This window comes from Artibeus jamaicensis, unplaced genomic scaffold, assembly GCF_021234435.1.
Source record: "Artibeus jamaicensis isolate MK-2021 breed Jamaican fruit bat unplaced genomic scaffold, CSHL_Jam_final contig_402, whole genome shotgun sequence".
NCBI lineage: Eukaryota > Metazoa > Chordata > Mammalia > Chiroptera > Phyllostomidae > Artibeus > Artibeus jamaicensis.
Window position 1 is genome coordinate 15,749,546 of NW_026521818.1, and position 17,418 is coordinate 15,766,963.

Below are 17,418 nucleotides of genomic sequence, written 5' to 3' on the forward strand. Positions count from 1 at the left end.
AAGAGAATCATCATTTTCTCCCCCACTTAGCTGCAGGCTGTTTCTCCCTCCCCTCCCCTCCAACTCTGATATAGTGACAGTAAAACTGCAGTCTGGGTGCCTTTCTTTTTTAAATTTTAAAAATGAGAACTGCATTGTTTCTTTCCAGAGTGAGAATGTCAGAAGATTAAAAACAGTAATAACAAAAACACCCTGTAAAATACCTGAATTATTTTTGAAATGTAAACCCAAGCTTCTGTCAATTTTATTCAAATTTTCATTAAAGAAATTATCCTGATGAATACTAACATTTTAGAAACTTCTGTGTTCTAGTCGGAGTTAAAATTCTAGAAATGTCACTTAAATGGAATCATTCTTTGGCTTATAAAAATTATGTACATATATTTTTAATTGTTCGATTTAGGTTTTCAGGAAAATAATGATACATTATTTTTAATATTGTCTTTGTTTCTTATTTCTAAAATCTCTTTGGAAAAAGACCACTAGTTTTCTTATGTCAGAACAATTTTAATGCCATAATACACTCTCATATCACTGGTGTTAAATAGGCCTACTCTACAGAGGAGCTCTGTTACCATATTCTCTTTCTAATTCAGTGTAGGGGCTCTGACATTTAAAAATTAAGAATGAAGAACCAAAATATGCATGTGAATTAGAACAAAATAATTATTTTAAAATATTTTCAGGATGAGGAAAAAATAAAGAGAAAAAAATCAACACAATTCAATAGAGTGACGGAAAGGAAGAGCAGGTGCCCCAGAAGCAGAGATGCAGACTTAGACATAGTTTTCTTCTTTTGGGGCTGTCTTTAAAGATGATCAAAAAGGATTTGTGTGTTTTTAGCTGTAGGCATAAATGCAGTGTTCCTTTCTAAGTACTTACGCCACGTAGGATATAGGAAGCTGAACTTCCATAATTCTTAAATTAATTCAGGCATATCGGTTGATATTTAGTTACTTTTCTTAAGGTCAGGAAGAGAGGGGCCTATTTCTTTACACTAGAAAATCAGATCCATAGAGCTGGGATGATTGTCTTATTTACTATGGTGTTCCAAGTTCCTATAACAGTGCCTGGCATGTTGTACCTCTTGGTAAGAGCTTTTAAATTAATTAAGTTTTAGAAATAAGGGGTTCTGTAAATAATACTCTTTAGTCTAGTAGTCACCTGTCAATTCTGGTGCCCAGGCCTTTGATATGCTAACATTTTTTTCTCATAAAGAGATCAGGTAGGGGAAGCATCAAGGATGATTCTTAAATTTTGAGTCAGAAGGTCTGGGAATATGGGAGGGCTTTAATAGAAGTTGGAAATACAGGAAGAGTAACGCATTTAAGAGAGTATGATAAATTTTGGTTTTGGAAATAATGAATTTGAGGTGGCAGACTTGGTTAGGCTCAGGGGATCCTTTATACAGAGGTGATAGTTGAAGCCACGATTGTAGGTGAAACTGACAGTAATAATGGCAGTGGCCATTCATTGAGTTCTTTACTATATGCCAGTCGCTGTACTTTATATATTGATTTCATTTTATCCTCACATCAACCTTAGTAAATAGTTTTCCATTTCATGGTTGAGAACACTGAGATTTAGCTAGATAAGATAACTTTCCCAGGGTTGTGTAGCTGGTAAGTGGTAGAGCTAGGTTTTGAATCTAGACCCATTTTTTAAAATTTAATTATTGTTGAAGTACAGTTTTCTGTCTTTTACTCCCATCCCAGCCTACACCCCCCCCCCCGCAATGCTCCCCACCTCCCTCCCATTTCCACCCCCCTAAGTTGTTGACCATGTGTCTTTTATACTAGTTCCTGTAAATCCTTCCCCTTTTCCCTCTGAAATTCCCTTTCCTCTGCCCTCTGGTCACTGTCCCCCTGTTCTCTATGTCATTGTCTTTGTTTTTATCCTGCTTGCTTGTTTGTTTTGTTGTTTAGCTTCTTGTTAAAGGTGAGATCATAAAGTATTTGTCTTTCAACACCTGGCTTATTTCATTTAGCATAATGCTTTCCAGTTCCATCCATGCTGTTGCAAAGTGTAGGAGCTCCTTTTTTTTTCTGCTGTATAGAATTCCATGGTGTATATGTACCATAATTTTTTGGATCCATTCATTTACTGACGGGCACCTAGGTCGCTTCCAGCTCTTGGCTATTGTAAATTGTGCTGTTATGAACATTGGGGTGCATAGGTTCTTTTGGATTGGTGTTTCAGGCTTCTTAGGATATAATCCCAGCAGTGGAATTGCTGGGTCAAAAGGCAGGTCCATTTTACTCCAAAGTCATCAGTTGATGCCACGTGATGAGAAATATACAGGAAAATGAGGATTGAACAAAGATAACTGAATATATTCCTAGAAAATGAATATATTTCTAGAAATGTACAGGAAAATGAGGATTGAACAAAGATAACTAAATATATTCCAAGAAAATATTCTAGGAATCATTGGTAATTTTTAAGAAAACTCTTGACGTTCTGGTGTAGGAAAGAAGTAGATATTACAAGGAATTGAGTAAATGAACAGAAACTTTTATAAAAATTGAAATGGGAAGTTAAGGCTTCTTTTTAATAAATTTTGGGAAAAGCAAGAAATGGTGACTTTGTAGGACCAAGCATATTTGGGAGTTTTCTTAGGGTTTTTATATTGTTCTACAAATTCATGCACGCATACAAATATTTATTTAGTTCCTACTCTGCGCCAGCTAGATACGGAGATATAGCAAGAAACAGTGCAAGGATCTTGCTGTCACAGAGCTTAATTTTAATGGACAAAATCAAACAGAAAAACACCAGCATGGGTCAATGCTATACAAAGAGTTAAAAATAGAATATGACATGCAAGAGAGTATCTGTATGGAAGTTTTAGATTGTATGATAGAAAGCCTTGTTTTAGAGAATTTAAGAGATAAGAAGATAGCCAATAAGCAGGAAGAAAATACAGGCAGTGGGAATAATGCCAAGGCCTTATTATCAAATAGGAGTAAGCTTGACAATCTTGGATGGAGGCTACTGAGGCAAAGGGAAAGTGGTATGGTATCAGAGAGATAGGCAGGATTCAGAGTTTTTTATGGGTCTTTTTAAATTGGTGTAAAGACCATGGATCTTTATTCTACATTAAGTGGGATGTCAGACACTTGAACAATTTTAAGCAGGGAATTATACATGATCTACATCTTAAGAGGAGAACCTTGGCTGATGTGTGGTTAATAGACTAAAGAGGGAGGGCATACATGTAAAAAAGCAGAAGACTGGTTAATAGGTTTTTGCTCTTTCTCACACAAAAGATAATGGTGGCTTGGACTGAACTCTTAGTAATAAAGTCAGGAGAGAACTGATTAGATTTGGAATGTATTCTGGGGGAGGATAGAAAAGGACCTGCTGATAGATTGATTAGATACGGATTTCAGTCAAAGAGGAATCACAGTGACTCCTGGATTTGGGCCTTGAAGAGCTGGGCGAATGAATGGGCGGTATAAGAGGGAGACCTGAGCATGATTACATTGAAATGAAGGACTCACTGAAAGAAGCAATACTGATGTTTGCAAGCGACATAATTGGTGGTGAAGCAAGATACCAAAAGAGTGAGCACACTAGAGGGAAGCAATTGAGAAAAATGTAGTAGTTAGTCTTAAGTTTTTAAGACAGAAGACAGAAATTTCAAGATCAAAAGGAAGTTAAAAAGCAAGTATTGGACAACCTTGATCTTTAACAAAATGCTAGACCTATTATTGTGTTTAGTTATGAACAACTCCATATTGTTTTATGTTCCTCATATTAACTTTCTAATTTAAATATTTTAGCTTACTTATGTTTATCGTTGTATAAGCTATTACTTTGTGTATATACATTTTTTGTTTGTTTTTTTTTTGCAGGTTGTAAGTTCTACAAATGGAGAGTTAAACACAGATGACCCCACTGCGGGACGTTCAAATGCACCCATCACAGCCCCTACAGAAGTAGAAGTGATGGATGAAACCAAGTATGTATTCATTTTTCTTGTTTTAGTAACTTTTTGTTCTTAAACAGTGCATGTTTGAGATTTATAGCCATATATAATTATTCCAGGAATTTTTTTCAAGGAATAGGTGCATGTGAAATAAGTGGTATATTTAATCAATTTTAATCACTAAGTTTAGAATAGTGCTATCTTAATAAATATCTTAAAAATACAAAAATATTTATTTAAGAACTATGATGAAATTCTTATTTAGAATCAACAGCATATTTTTAGCTCCTTATTTTTAGGAGTGTTGATGCATGAAAGTTACTGCTATACTAGAGATGCTTGTTTTTTCTGTAAGCATAAGAACATATAACTTTTGTTGAGAGTATTCTGCATGCATTAGTACTAGTTTTAATTTAGTTTTTGTGAATGTAAATTACAATAATGCTGCTTGAAAAAAATTAAGCATGAAAAAGTGTGATAATTTCAATGTGGGCTGTTTCTGATGATCTCTCTCTTTTTTTCCTCGTATTTTTTTCTTTTTGTGAATAGCTGCCAGAAAGTGTTGAACATGTGGTGAGTTCCCAAGTGTAGGCAGGCAGAAATAGCTCCGCTGACTGTAATTTAAAAGATGTAGCACCATATTGTGTTTTTAAAAAACATATCTTTCAACATAAACATTATAATTTGTTAAAGTTGTTCAAAAATATTTGATATCATTTACATTAGCTCTGGAAAGCAAGAAATAATTGTTTGAGGAGCTCTTTTGCCTGCTGCAACTTTTGCTTCAAGTAACATAGATTTGGGGGCACTTTTTAATTGAGTAGATACACCAACCTTGCTTGTGCTTGTGCATTTGCTTTTTAATACAGGGGCTGTATTTGCTACTTCAGATAGAAAGGCAGACTTTTGAGATACACTTTCTTTTTTTCCTCATTGTAGTTGTTAAGTACACATAGTAAACCCCTTATCCCAACCCCAATATTATCACTAAAAAATATTTCATTTATTAACTAATAATACTGCTATGTAACATATAGTATATATTGATAAATTTCATTATATAGTTGAGAGGGCATTATGAAAAATCCTCATCTAAATATTTCCTCCTTGTTGCAGATATTATCAAAGGTAATGTTTCTAGTAGTTGAAGTGTTGAGTTTAGCTGTTGCTGGCATTTGCCTTTAGTGTTATGCCACGTCTAAAACGCTTCTCAGCTTCTGGATGATTTTTGAGTTCGCCTTGGAGTGAATAAAGAAAGTTGCTTAGATTAATAAATTTTGGAAAGTTCTGACCATAGCCAAAAGGAACCTTATATATTTTCCAAAATAATGCTCCTTTGCTGGCTGCATGATGAGGAAATTTTTATGCATATATCTTTTTAAAGAACAATGATCAAGTATCCATTTTAATCACTTTTGACTCTGGGATTTATTGACAGTATGATTTACTCTAGTGGATTGCAGGATATAATTAGTCAACTATATCCTTGTGCATTTTTATGTCAAAAATAAAAAGTTTGTGCTCATTTCTGCAGTCTCGAGTACAGCAGTCGGGGGGCAGCACGGCAGATGAGAGTGTGTGTGTCCTTTGCAGTTATACAGCCTGTAGAGTCCTACTTCTCTCATGTTACTACCTTCCTCAGGCTTGTTTCTTTTTCTGTATAATAAGGCGAATAATATCTACCTCATAGCTTTGAGAAAGTTAAATGTGATTAAAAAAACCTGGTCTTTTGTCTGGCAGATGGCAGGTACTCAGTAGTTGTTACCACCCCTTTCTAGCTCTCCCCTTCTAGTCGCCCGTGGCCCGTCTTGTCTGTGTTCTTCCAGGGCTGTGCTTCTTGTATCATTGTCCCGTGTGTTTCATTCCACACTCACAGCTCTTCACTAAACTGGCGGTTCTGTGTGCACATCCTCCTAGATACCCATTTTTAACAAAATCTATTACATTTTCCCATTTATTCATTCAGCAGTAATGCTGCTTGGATTTCAGAAGTATCTGATACCACCCTTGCCCTTTGGTAGAGTACACCATAAGGAAGATGACAGTTGTGTTAACATATATCATTATATGGTAAATACTTTGAAAAAGGTATAAAGAGGAGGATTGCTTCCCGACAGGATGATCGGGGAATGCTTTATTGAGGTGGCTTTGAAGAACAACATAGTAATTTTCTTAGTTGAGATGGGTGTGGGTGTTTGTTTATGTGTATGTTTATGGGTTTGGGTTTCTCTGTGTAGGCGTCGGAAGATGAGAAAAATGGAAGTAGATGGTGGCAAGGTTATTCCTGCAGGGAAGATTCTCTGGTGCTTGGAGCATAAAGTCTAAATTGCCTGGCATAGCACCAAGGCCGTTCACATCTTCCATAGTCTGGCCCCAGCCTTTCCCAGCTCCATTTTTCATTCTGAAACCTATCTTCTGTTGCTTCCATTCTGCCGTCGATATATTTTTTTATTAATTTCTCACTTCTAGAAATGTCATGAATTTCTTGAAAACAAGGCCTTTTTCATTTTCAGATCCCCAATGCATAAAAAAGTATATGTTAATAAACTAGTATGACTCTAAATAATGTGGTGTATCCATACAATAAACTGTTAATTAACAGTATAAAAATGAAATTGAAAACATTATGCTAGGTGAAAGAAGCAGCTACAAAAACCTAAATATTACATAATTGCATTTATATGAAAAATCTAGAATATGCAAGTATATAGAGACAGAAAGTAGACAGTGATTGCCTAGGGCAGGGAAGAGGAGGATGGGCGTGACTACTGCTAGGCAGTGCGGTTTCTTTATGGGGTGATGAAAATGTTTTGAAATTACATAGTGGTGATTACAGCTGCGATATATAAAAACCACTGACTTGTACACTTTAAAGCGGTGAATTTTATGATATGTGAAGTATATCTTAATAAAACAGTGATTTTTAAAAGATTTTATTTATTTTTAGAGAGATGGGAAGGGAGGGAAAAGAGGAGTGAAACATTGATTGGGTGTCTCTCACTGGGGACCTAGCCCACAACCCAGGTGTGTCTTCTGACTGAGAATCCAAATGGCACCTCGCAGTTCACAGGCTGGTGCTCAGTCCACTCGGCCTCACTAACCAGGGTTAAAGCAGCGATTAAAAAAAAAATGGATAGTAATCCATGATTTCAGTAAAGCTTTATTCCAGATAGGTTACAGAAATCCTCAGAACTTTCCTAACTTCATTAGTTGAAAACTCTGAATATAAAGTTTTGTCTTTCCTTTAATCAGGGTTATTCTTACATTCCTACAAGTTTACTGTTTCATTCCTCATATCCTTTTAGTCTGGGATTAAGAAATTGTGAGCACGGTTTCTTTTTCTAAATTGTATCTTATGCTTTACTTTTCCACCATTTTGTAAGTAGCTAGGAACCTGCTTAGAATTCTCTTTCAGAAATTGTTCCCAGCGTCTTCTCTCTCCTTTTACCTGTGGTTGGCAGAGATTGCCTCACCGCATCCCATTAACTAGAGTGTATTTCACAATGGGCGTTTCAGAGTCTTAACCTTTCTAGGATAGTGTCTCATGGGGTAAATATATGATTTCTGAATGATGGAAAATATTCTCTTCCCCCAAGAACAAAGTGACTCTTTCATTAGTAATGAGATTTTGCCTTTTTCACGGTAGCTGAGAATCTTTTTCAAGGCAGGTGATATAAATAATAACACCCTTATCATTCATTGTAGGAATTAAACAAGGCTTCCTTTAGTTTTGTTATAGAGTTTTTATGTAGTGTGAAAGCATTATTTTTTTTAGTTTCTTTTCCCTTTTCTAATATTTGATGAATGGTTATTGTGTGTTTGTTGTTAATATGAAAATTATGAAGCGAAATCCAGAAATCCAAGCCTTATTTTCCATTAGAGAAGATAGTAAGTATAACAGTGGCTTTTGCATAGTGGTTCTTTACTCTGGCTTCATTTCACAATCTTCTGGGGAGTTTGAAAAATATGATAATACTTAGGCTGCCCTATCAGAATTTCTGATTTAAATGGTCTGAGGTTGGATCTGTTTAGCAATATTTTTAAAAAGCTACTAAGCCGATTCTAAGGAACAGCAAGCATTGAGAACCATTGGTCTCTCCCGGATTAGCACTGTAGAATATAATGTTGTCGTAGCTCAGAGACTTCAGTGCTTACTTGCAGTTGAGAAGAGAAGTCTTCATGGGTAAGGGTGTATTTGGACTAGAGATGAGTATGATTTGGCAAAGCTGATGCATAGCAGTCAGGGAACAGAGGCTGAACAACAGTGTAGAGCAAGAAAAGAACGGGGCAAGTCTGAGGAGTAAGCCATGTGGCTGTGTAGTGTGTGAGTACGTTAATGGGAACTGGGATGAATGGGCTAAGTGTCCAGTCTTAAAAGAACTTAATAGCCAGGTTAAAAAAAATGGACTTTTTTTTTCAGTGCAAGAATGAAAGCTCTGTGTTATAAGCCAAGACATGGTATAATTAGATTGAACCTTAGAAAAATTAATTTGGCAACAGTTTCAAGGCTTGTGTCACTTCCTGGGATTCATCAGATTGCAGAAAATCTTCCCTCCTTCCTTGCATAGTTTAGGCTGCCTGAAAAGGAGGCCTAACAGATGATGAAGCTGAGAGGAGAGTGGAAATAGGTTGGATCCAAATTTTAAGAGCTGTGTGGACTTCATGCTGTAGTGTAGAACCATCGCTGAGATTTAAGAGGAAAAGGGCTTGGTTATACAGGATTGGGCAAAAGTAGGCTTACAGGTGTTCATAGGGAAAATAACACAATAATAAATAATAATACAAGAATGAAGTCTGTGTTTTGCATACTTACAACTATACACCTACTATGGCCCCCCCCCTTGTATTTATGAGGGGGAAATTTTGGATGGCAGATTGGAGAGGGGGAAACTTAGACTGGGAAGTCAGTTAAAAGGTTCTTAGCATTGGTGGAGACAAAAAGCTGTAAAGTAAACTAGTGTAAAGAATGGGAAAGTATCGAAAGTCATTTTGGATGTGAGGGACTAATTACATGTGGAGAGGAAGAAATTGAAGATGAGGCTGGGTGTGCAGGTTCTTGGTTAGAATAGTTATGTAGATGGCCGTGCTCTCTGATCTAAACTCTTCATGGTTAACTAAACAATTCCTAATTGTAAAAATCAAGAGATCCAGGGATATGAAATTACATATCAGGTGTAAATTTTAAGGGGAAAAGTCCTTTGCCAAAGTTAAAAATTAGAGGTCATAAAAGATGTTTTTGTATACCCATCAACTCAGAGGAGGAGAGGCGAGGTTCTGGAGTCCTAACTGGACAGGGTCTGGCAGGTGACCAAGAGTCTGTCAACCAAAGGATGAGCCAGTGAGTCATTGTGGAAGAGACAGATTAAGAACTTCACATTCAAATAAATGTGCTTCATTTTCTCAGTAGATTTGTAAGGAAGAAGTATATGACATAATTCAAAAAAACCAGCCAAATTCAGTGAAGAAAAAGGCAATGACTAGAGCAGAAATGGTGGTGTAATGTCAGTAGCAATGCCTTCGCCCTTATCAGTATGTTTTTTAGGAGTTTGATTCATTGTGGTTCCATGTTTACCTACCCAAACACTATTTAAAGCAGCAACCTTAGAATTCATGAGAAGCAGGACTTAACATTTATTTCCAAAGGATTTTAGAATAGAGACGTGTCTTCAAAGCTTTTAGACTAGCTACCAAATTATCACATCAGAAGCATGAACTTGACCTGTGAGAGCAAATTGGCTTACTGAAACCACGTAAGGAATAATCATGTCAGAGTCATGAAAAAGAGGATCATTGACAAGAATGTGATTTAAATGGCTGGTAAGCTTAACCAGCCTCCCCAAGGTAGTTGTCAATAGTCTTGAAAGACCCCAAATGAGGTATGAACTCATAAATAAGAAAATGTAGCTACTAAGCAACAGGGACAGAAAATATATTTTAACATTTTAAAGATGCGAATAATTTTCTACGACCAGATAATTAAATTTATTGATAAAAATAACTTGCTCATGTCATCTGTGAGAACTAATGGATGCACTAATTCCTAGAATCTTGGCTGTTACTTCCAGCTATTACTGCCAGTACCTTTCTTCCCTTTCAACTGTACCAAGTGTTAAAATAACATTGTCTCTTTTTACTCATTTGCCTGCACTCATATAAATTGGTGGCGTGGTGTCCACTCAGTATCTGCAGTGTTCAACTCACAGCATCCAGGCCGCAGCCTCACTGGAAATGAAGCAGGAGTGCATCTGGGGAGCAGAGGTTCTTGAGGTGCAGGCTCTTTTAAGAATGTGGCACAGGCTTCCCCCGCCCCCCCCGCCCCGAAAAGCTTCCACAGGCACTGAAATATGCATTTTATGAGGTTTCACTAGTGTACATGGCCCATGGGTAAGAACCCTAGTTTCACAGACTGTTGGAGAATCTTGACTAGATTCTTATTCTAGGAGTCTCATTTTTGAGGAAAATCACTGATTTATTCAATAATATTTAATGAGTTATAACTTTGTGCCCATTTGTGAGATGTACCTGTGAGCAAGATCTGATAAAGCTCATTTTCTATGTATAGACAGATAAGTAAATAAGTAAAAAAAAGAAAGTAAATAAGTAAATAAAATAAATTTAGATTTAACTACTAAGTACTGACAGTAAAATACAACAGTCATGTGACAGAGTGGTGGTATGGGAGCAGCATGTTTTAGGTAATTGAGTGCTCCAGGGCAGCAGACAGTTGAGATGATACATAACTTCTTAAGTACAAAGGCTGTAAACCAGCTGTTTTGATAATGATTCTAATAAATCAGCCACAAGTTTGAGTATCAGTTTTTTAAGTGTATCTTGAGAACCTCTCTATGCGAATGCATTCATAGTGCATAAAGCAATGGTGCCCTCTTGTGGTAGTTTAGTGGCATGCCAACTTTTGCAATTATTTCAAGAGTGTACTTTAGTGGGATTAGGATTTATTTCTGAAAAATAGATGTCTTCTTTAGATTGCTTTTGAATTTAAAACCCTTTACAATTATAGTTCATTTGAAAATCTTATTCAAAGATAAATAAATAAATTTTGGGAGTAGTTTTATGTGATCAATAACATTGAAGGAATGGTTGCCTAAGAAATGGGAAAAACTCAGCTCTCAGAACTGAAAGCAGATTAATGGTACTGGAAAATAAAGCAAAGCAATGTGAATTGCTAATATAAGTATGGAAAATCTGGGACTTGGATTTGTTCATCAAAATATGTACAACATTAAATTCCCCATTCCAAAAGGCTTACACATACCTTAAGGCACATTTTCAGTAGATCATTTTTGAAAGAATGTGTTTTGGAATTTGAATAGTCAAGAAACAGTATTTAGGAACACTAAACATTATCAATAAACTTTATATTAAACAATTAATAAATTTTAATTGAAATCTGGTCATATTCTTTATTATTTAATATCCTAAATATTTGGTATGTTTCCTCTGTACCAATTTTATGCTTATTTTTTTAACTGTGTGGACATATTCTGACTCTTTAAAGTTTTAATTGAAAGGTTCTTTTTGGAATAATGGGTTTTATCTCATAGATAAAATCCATCATTTGACTTTTTGTTTTGCTTTTTATTTTTAAGTGGTTTGGGAGGGTATTAGATAGTTGACAGTTAAAAGTAAATTTGACTTAGTTTATTAAGTCTAGGAAAAACCTATAGCACCTAGATTCTTCTTTTATTATGGTAGCTCTTTTTAAGGCCCTTGATTGGATAATTTATTTCTGTTATTTCTGGTAGTTACCTCAATAAAAGTAAAATTCACGATGATTGATAATTGCACATATTTCTAGTTGAATCTTTATCAGGTGGCACATAGGCTTTTGAATTATTCACTCTTGATGGTCTGGTCATTGTGTTCTGTTTTAGTGCGTACTTTGGTTTTGAATGTCCCACAGTGATTTCATAATTGTGGCATAAATCACACTAAGTGGTCTGAAATTATTTTTGACAGTATGGGTAGAGAGATTGTGTAATTTAACTGGATAGAGTGGATTTGTTTACATTTACTTCACCAAAAGAGATAAAATATTTCTAGCAATTATTTCATCTTCCATAATCTTTTGCCAGTAGGACACATGAAGCTACATGGTCTCCATTTTATGTAGCCTGAAAATGTCAAGTTAATACCCTTCTGTGAAGGTGGGCTGATGAGATAGGTGGGCTGATGAGATTTACAGGAATGTGTTCATAAGGTCACCATTCTGAGGTTTTGAATTGGCAGCATTTTGTGGATTGGATCACCATGTATATAACTATGTCTTGCTTTTATTACAAAATATGATTTATACATGTACACTCTGAACTTCAATGGGGACACAAAAGGAGCCCCTTTTTATATGGTACCTATTATCTTTATATTTGATAGATTATGTAGATTGAATTTATTCGATAGATTAGATTGAATTTATCGATAGATTAGATAGATTGAATTTATATTAAGTGTGGGGGGGCAGATCTTTATTTAAAGGAATGGCTGACTTTTAGGGGGGAAATTGTGTGTGTGTGTGTGTGTGTGTGTGTGTGTGTGTGTGTATTTATTTGCCTTCTCGACTGCTGACCAGTGGTTCTCATGCTCACGGACTTGGAGTTTGCACCATCCTCCACACTGCTCTCTGCGTGTTGCATGTGCCTCGTCCTCTCACGATGAGGGGAATGTGCTGTGAGAATCACTAGTTCTCTCAGGGGTCATCTCTGGAGTTCCTTCACCTGGGAATAACAACAAAAAAGTACAATATTTCCTTCACAGACTACAATACTGAGTCAGTTTTCAAATACGAAACTGAATCACCTTGATTGTGCTATTTTAAATGTTAACTATAACTTTTACTCTAATTACAATCGCTTAGGATAAGCTTGACCTCCTTCAACCCTTAAAGAACTAGAAGTGCTAATGGTGACATTCTTACCCTATTTAATGTTTTCTCTCTTATAGTTTGTGAATATGATGGAAAATGTTTGGTGAAGAGTGCATTTCGGATTTCTTTTTTTGTTTTTGGAATCAAAAATAAGTGAAAACACATTCATCAGTGTTAGGATCATTATTGCTTTTCTTACAATGGCTTCAATAATTATATACAAATACAAAGAAGAAAGGGAGAGAATCTCTAAGACGAGTAGTGTAAAAGCCTGCCGTAGCCAGAGATGAACAAGTATCCAAAGTAACAATGTGGTGGCCAGTTCGGGTCCAGAGCCCAGAGCTTCTCAGCTGGTCTTTGTGCAGAACCTGTTCAGTTCAGTGACTCCTTTTAATGTTGCTTAAAATGTCTTGCTATTCCTAAAAGGCACACTGAGAAAATAGTAGTGATAACTCTGCCATAATTTCACTAATATTTATGCTTCATTGGCATGTTCACTATCTTGCACTAGTCTGTTGCTTCTTAACAGCCATTTAAATTAGTAGGATATTGGCAGCTTTACTTTGTGACATTTTATTACCTTTATGATAAAACAAATGTTTCCCTCCACCTGCAGGTGCTGCTGTTTTTTCAAACGAAGGAAAAGAAAAACCATACAGCGGCACAAATGACTCTGGACGCAGACGGATCATGGGGAGTTACTTACGTGTTCATCTTCAGTCTTGTGATTGAAATCATCTCTGTAGTGACCACATATATTTTGAAGGACTCACTCTTAGAAACAGAAATGTCCTACTTTCATACTTCTTTTGGTGGTTGTCTTACATTCATATTTTTTTAATTTAACTTTTATGAAAGCTTTAAAGTTTTGTCAAAAGATGAGTGCTTTGCCCATCAGTGAATGGAATGGACCAATGAGGTAGTATTTTTTCCAATTTTTTAAAAAACTGATTTTAGAGAGAGAAAGGAAGTGGGAGGGAGAGAGAAACATTGGTTTGTTGTTCCACTTATTTATGTATTCATTGGTTTATTCTTGCATGTGCCCTGACTGAGGACTGAACCTGCAACCTTGGTGTATTTGGACAGATGGTCTAACTAACTGAGCTACCTGGCCAGGGCTGAAGTAGTTTTGATGAAAACAGTTCTATAGAACATTTTTCAGAAGCTCTGCTATTGTAGAAAGCAGTACAGTATCTTAAATGTCAACCAGTTATATATCTAAATCCGTTTTTTAATAACTTCTGTAACTGCATAATCAAATAGGAATGTTCTCCCCAGTGGGTAATGCAACAAAGAAAATAGAGTTGCCCAAATGTTTAAAGATGTTGTTACTTGAGAAGTTCAGTTTTGGTGTGACATTGGCATTGGCATCAGTATTACTGATGGTACTGCTTCATCAGTCATATTGACACTCTCTCTGTGAAATCATGGTACAGTCACTGCCCAGAGGTACCGAGGAACATCTCCGTAGAGTCTGTGGGTTCTGCAGATGTTAGTGGTGAAATGAACCACAGGTAACCTGGTAAATACGAGCTCTGCCTTTGTCATACCGCTATGTGAATTACAGTGTTGCTGGACTGGCAAAAGCGCTTATTTTAAAAATGCAAAATATTTGTATAATGTAACTTTATGCTTCCAGATTATGTACGGTAGATAGCAAGAGATGAATACTTTGAGAAATGAGATATGTGGGAGTTTTTTTTTTTAATACACTAAGAAGAAGAAGTAAATGTGAATCTTTTTGCAACATTTTAAGGTTGAAGTCAAAGGAGATCCCACTGAAACCCACTGCTGAATGATTATATTCTCCCTTGAGCAGAAAACTTCAGATGTGCCATGCAGTGGTGTCTGTTTATTAATTATTTGCTCTTTGATAAAAAATCCCCAGCAATAAAAACGGGGTCACTTTATTGCCCTCTGTGCACATTAGTCTCTTGGATTCAACTTTGCTGGTTCTCTAGAATTTTCTGACTTTTTAGCATAATTTTGATGATTGAGAACTATTTTGGAGAGGATGGGTCAGGTGCTTTGCCTCCTTAGTCTTTTAAAGTGCCTGCATATGAACAAAGTTATGGTTCTGTAAAAAAGGAAACCCATTCCATTTTTCAAGTATGCTTTGTTTTAAGCCATAAATACAGATTTTTTGTCATTCTTCCAGCCAGAATTTTTGAGAAGAGTTAAAGCAGAAAGACTAGTTAGAGAATTATGTTGTTCAAATCTTACCTTCACCTTTCATTTACCAGATTGTTCCTTACTCCTTCCATGCAGCCCTTTCTTTGTCTTTAAGTGCGTGCCTCCAGGCACACTTATTTATTTTTATTGTCTCAAGGTAACATTTAAAATGTGTAATTAAAGTAAATAAATCTACATTTTTGACTTTATATTGCATTTACAGGGATTTAATTGTACTTTGTAATTTATTTTTTCTTATTAGCCAAAAGTTCAATGCATTGTTGATGAATTAGATACCCATATGAATACCAGAGACCTGGACATGGTTTATCATTGTTGCTCTTAAGTCCTATGAATGACCTTTTTAAGTTCTTGATTTTAAAGACATGCACTCATCCTGGAAAACATTTGCTGTATAATTTGGTCAGCAGTTTCATCCTATCTATTTGTGTACTGTCATGATGTCTTAAAATACAGGAGTCACACACTGAGTTGTTCATTTTGTTTGCTTTGAGCAAAGTAGATGGATGTTTTGGCCATTATAATGTGAAACCACTTCTTTCTTTACAGTATTTGACCAAATTTGTGTGTCTATGATATTTGTAAATACATGCAATATCTGTATTTCTTATCATAAGCCTATTTAGTTTTATTCTCAGTAGGGTTTTTGGACTGTACAGTGTTTATATGATCTGAACTCCTTATACATAAGAAGGTGTGTATATTAATCCAATTATGGACTTAAAATATTTTAAAGGTATAAATACCCTTATTTGCTGCAAAGACCAGTCTGTAGACATTTGCTTTTTAGCAATATTTTTAAGTGCTCCATTTTAATGCCAAGGAATAAATCTTTTGGCAACACAAACTGGTCAATAATAAGTAATGCAGGTATGTTCAGGTTAAGCCAACAAGGTTTTGCATTTTTATGCTTCTTTTCTGTCAACACTAATGAAATCAACATTGCCTGAATGTCTGAGTAATGAAACACATCCCTGTTTAAAAGTGTGTAACTGAAAAAGAAATAAAAAATAAAGGTAGTTTTTTTAAACTTGCTCTTTCCCCGTTTCTCTAGTCATGGGTACTATAATTCCACTCACTAATTTGAGGTAGGAATATTTAAAATTTAGTCCTTTAGTTTTAGTATATGGGAGAAACGGAGCTACAGGAATACACTGTAGTTTTAGTTTTGCTTTGTTGGAACCCGCTGTATAGAGCACATACCAGGAAGCCTAACCTTTTGTTAAGAAAAGTTAAAAAAATTTTTTTTACACTGCTATGAACTACTTAATGAAGCAATTAATTAAAACGAATGCCATTAGTAAACCAAAGGAGGGAAACAGAATCATTCTATTTTTAAGAATGAAGTTACACCGTTATATACATAGAAATGAAATTACTAATTCAACTTTACATGAATATGACTTTATTATCGCAGATGGAGGGCACATATCTGTGGCAATATCTCACAGTTTATCATTGTTCTGGGTACTTCAAGGCATTTTACAAAATGGTATTAATGGTACTCTGTTTACTAAAAGGCACTAGAGGTAACATAAGGCAAAGCAACATACACCAAGCACGAGCATTCAGGAAATGGTTAATAGGCCCTGTGCAGAAAAGTGTGACTTAAGATGCAATCTGAATGATTTCATAGTTGCAGAGTGAGTCCCCGTTGAACTGCAGGTGATAGAAACCTGACTTGGCTGGTGCAGTAGCACACTGAGCTGAAAAGTCCAGTGGCATAGCTGATTTCAGACATGCTCGGTCCTGCTGCAAAGTCAGGCATCTATGTTTGTCCATTTCTCTCAGTGTTGCTTTCTACCCTGCTGTTTTCACTGTCAGAGATCATTTTCACCTGATGGTAAAGAAGCCACCCAGCAGCGTCAGACTTCTCTGCAGCCAAAACAAGGGGCACTGTGTCTTAACAGTTCGATGAAGTGGTAAGGCTAACATTCCTTCATTCGCGCATATGTCCACCCCTGAGCCAGTTACTAGGGCACAAGGAATGCTGTTTTCCCACCTTCCGAGGACACGTTTGACTGGGATAGGTGGTAGCAGGAGTGTTACCCAAAAGGAACTGAAAAGTATTATTATCAAGGGGTGAGTGAATGAATGCTGCACGGGCAAAATCAATAGACATGTTATCATGATAAGGAAAGCAAACTACAGCATAGAGGCAAACCTACTTGTCTTAAATTACAAAACATTACTATGATTGAGACTTCTTAATCTGAACATATTATTAGAAATCACAGTGACCTTTGAAAAATGTTTTGGACGTAGGCAAAAATGGAATTCATAAATACCTTATTTGACATCTTTTTCTTTAGTTTTTAAGAATTTTGTGATAGAATTGGGTTAGTAGAGTTAAGAGCTAATTTTTTTACTGAAGTAGAACTGAATTGAGTCATGAAGCTTTGCTGATGTTCAG

At 35.9% G+C, this 17,418-nt stretch overlaps 1 protein-coding gene across 10 annotated transcripts in view; it reads left to right on the forward strand.

The window, feature by feature from the left end:
* Positions 1 to 16,039, forward strand: part of CSNK1G3 (casein kinase 1 gamma 3) — a 103,256-nt gene extending 87,217 nt beyond the window's left edge. For 6 of the 10 annotated variants that reach the window (XM_037138234.2, XM_037138236.2, XM_037138240.2 and 3 more), the window contains 3 exons: positions 3,858 to 3,964; positions 4,481 to 4,504; positions 13,429 to 16,039. In XM_037138234.2, the coding sequence (XP_036994129.1) occupies positions 3,858 to 3,964; positions 4,481 to 4,504; positions 13,429 to 13,483 (186 nt within the window). In that variant the 3' untranslated portion in view covers positions 13,484 to 16,039. The remainder of the gene's footprint in view (positions 1 to 3,857; positions 3,965 to 4,480; positions 4,505 to 13,428) is intronic. The other 4 variants (XM_037138238.2, XM_037138239.2, XM_037138242.2 and 1 more) reach the window with 1 other exon arrangement.
* Positions 16,040 to 17,418: the final 1,379 nt, after the last annotated feature.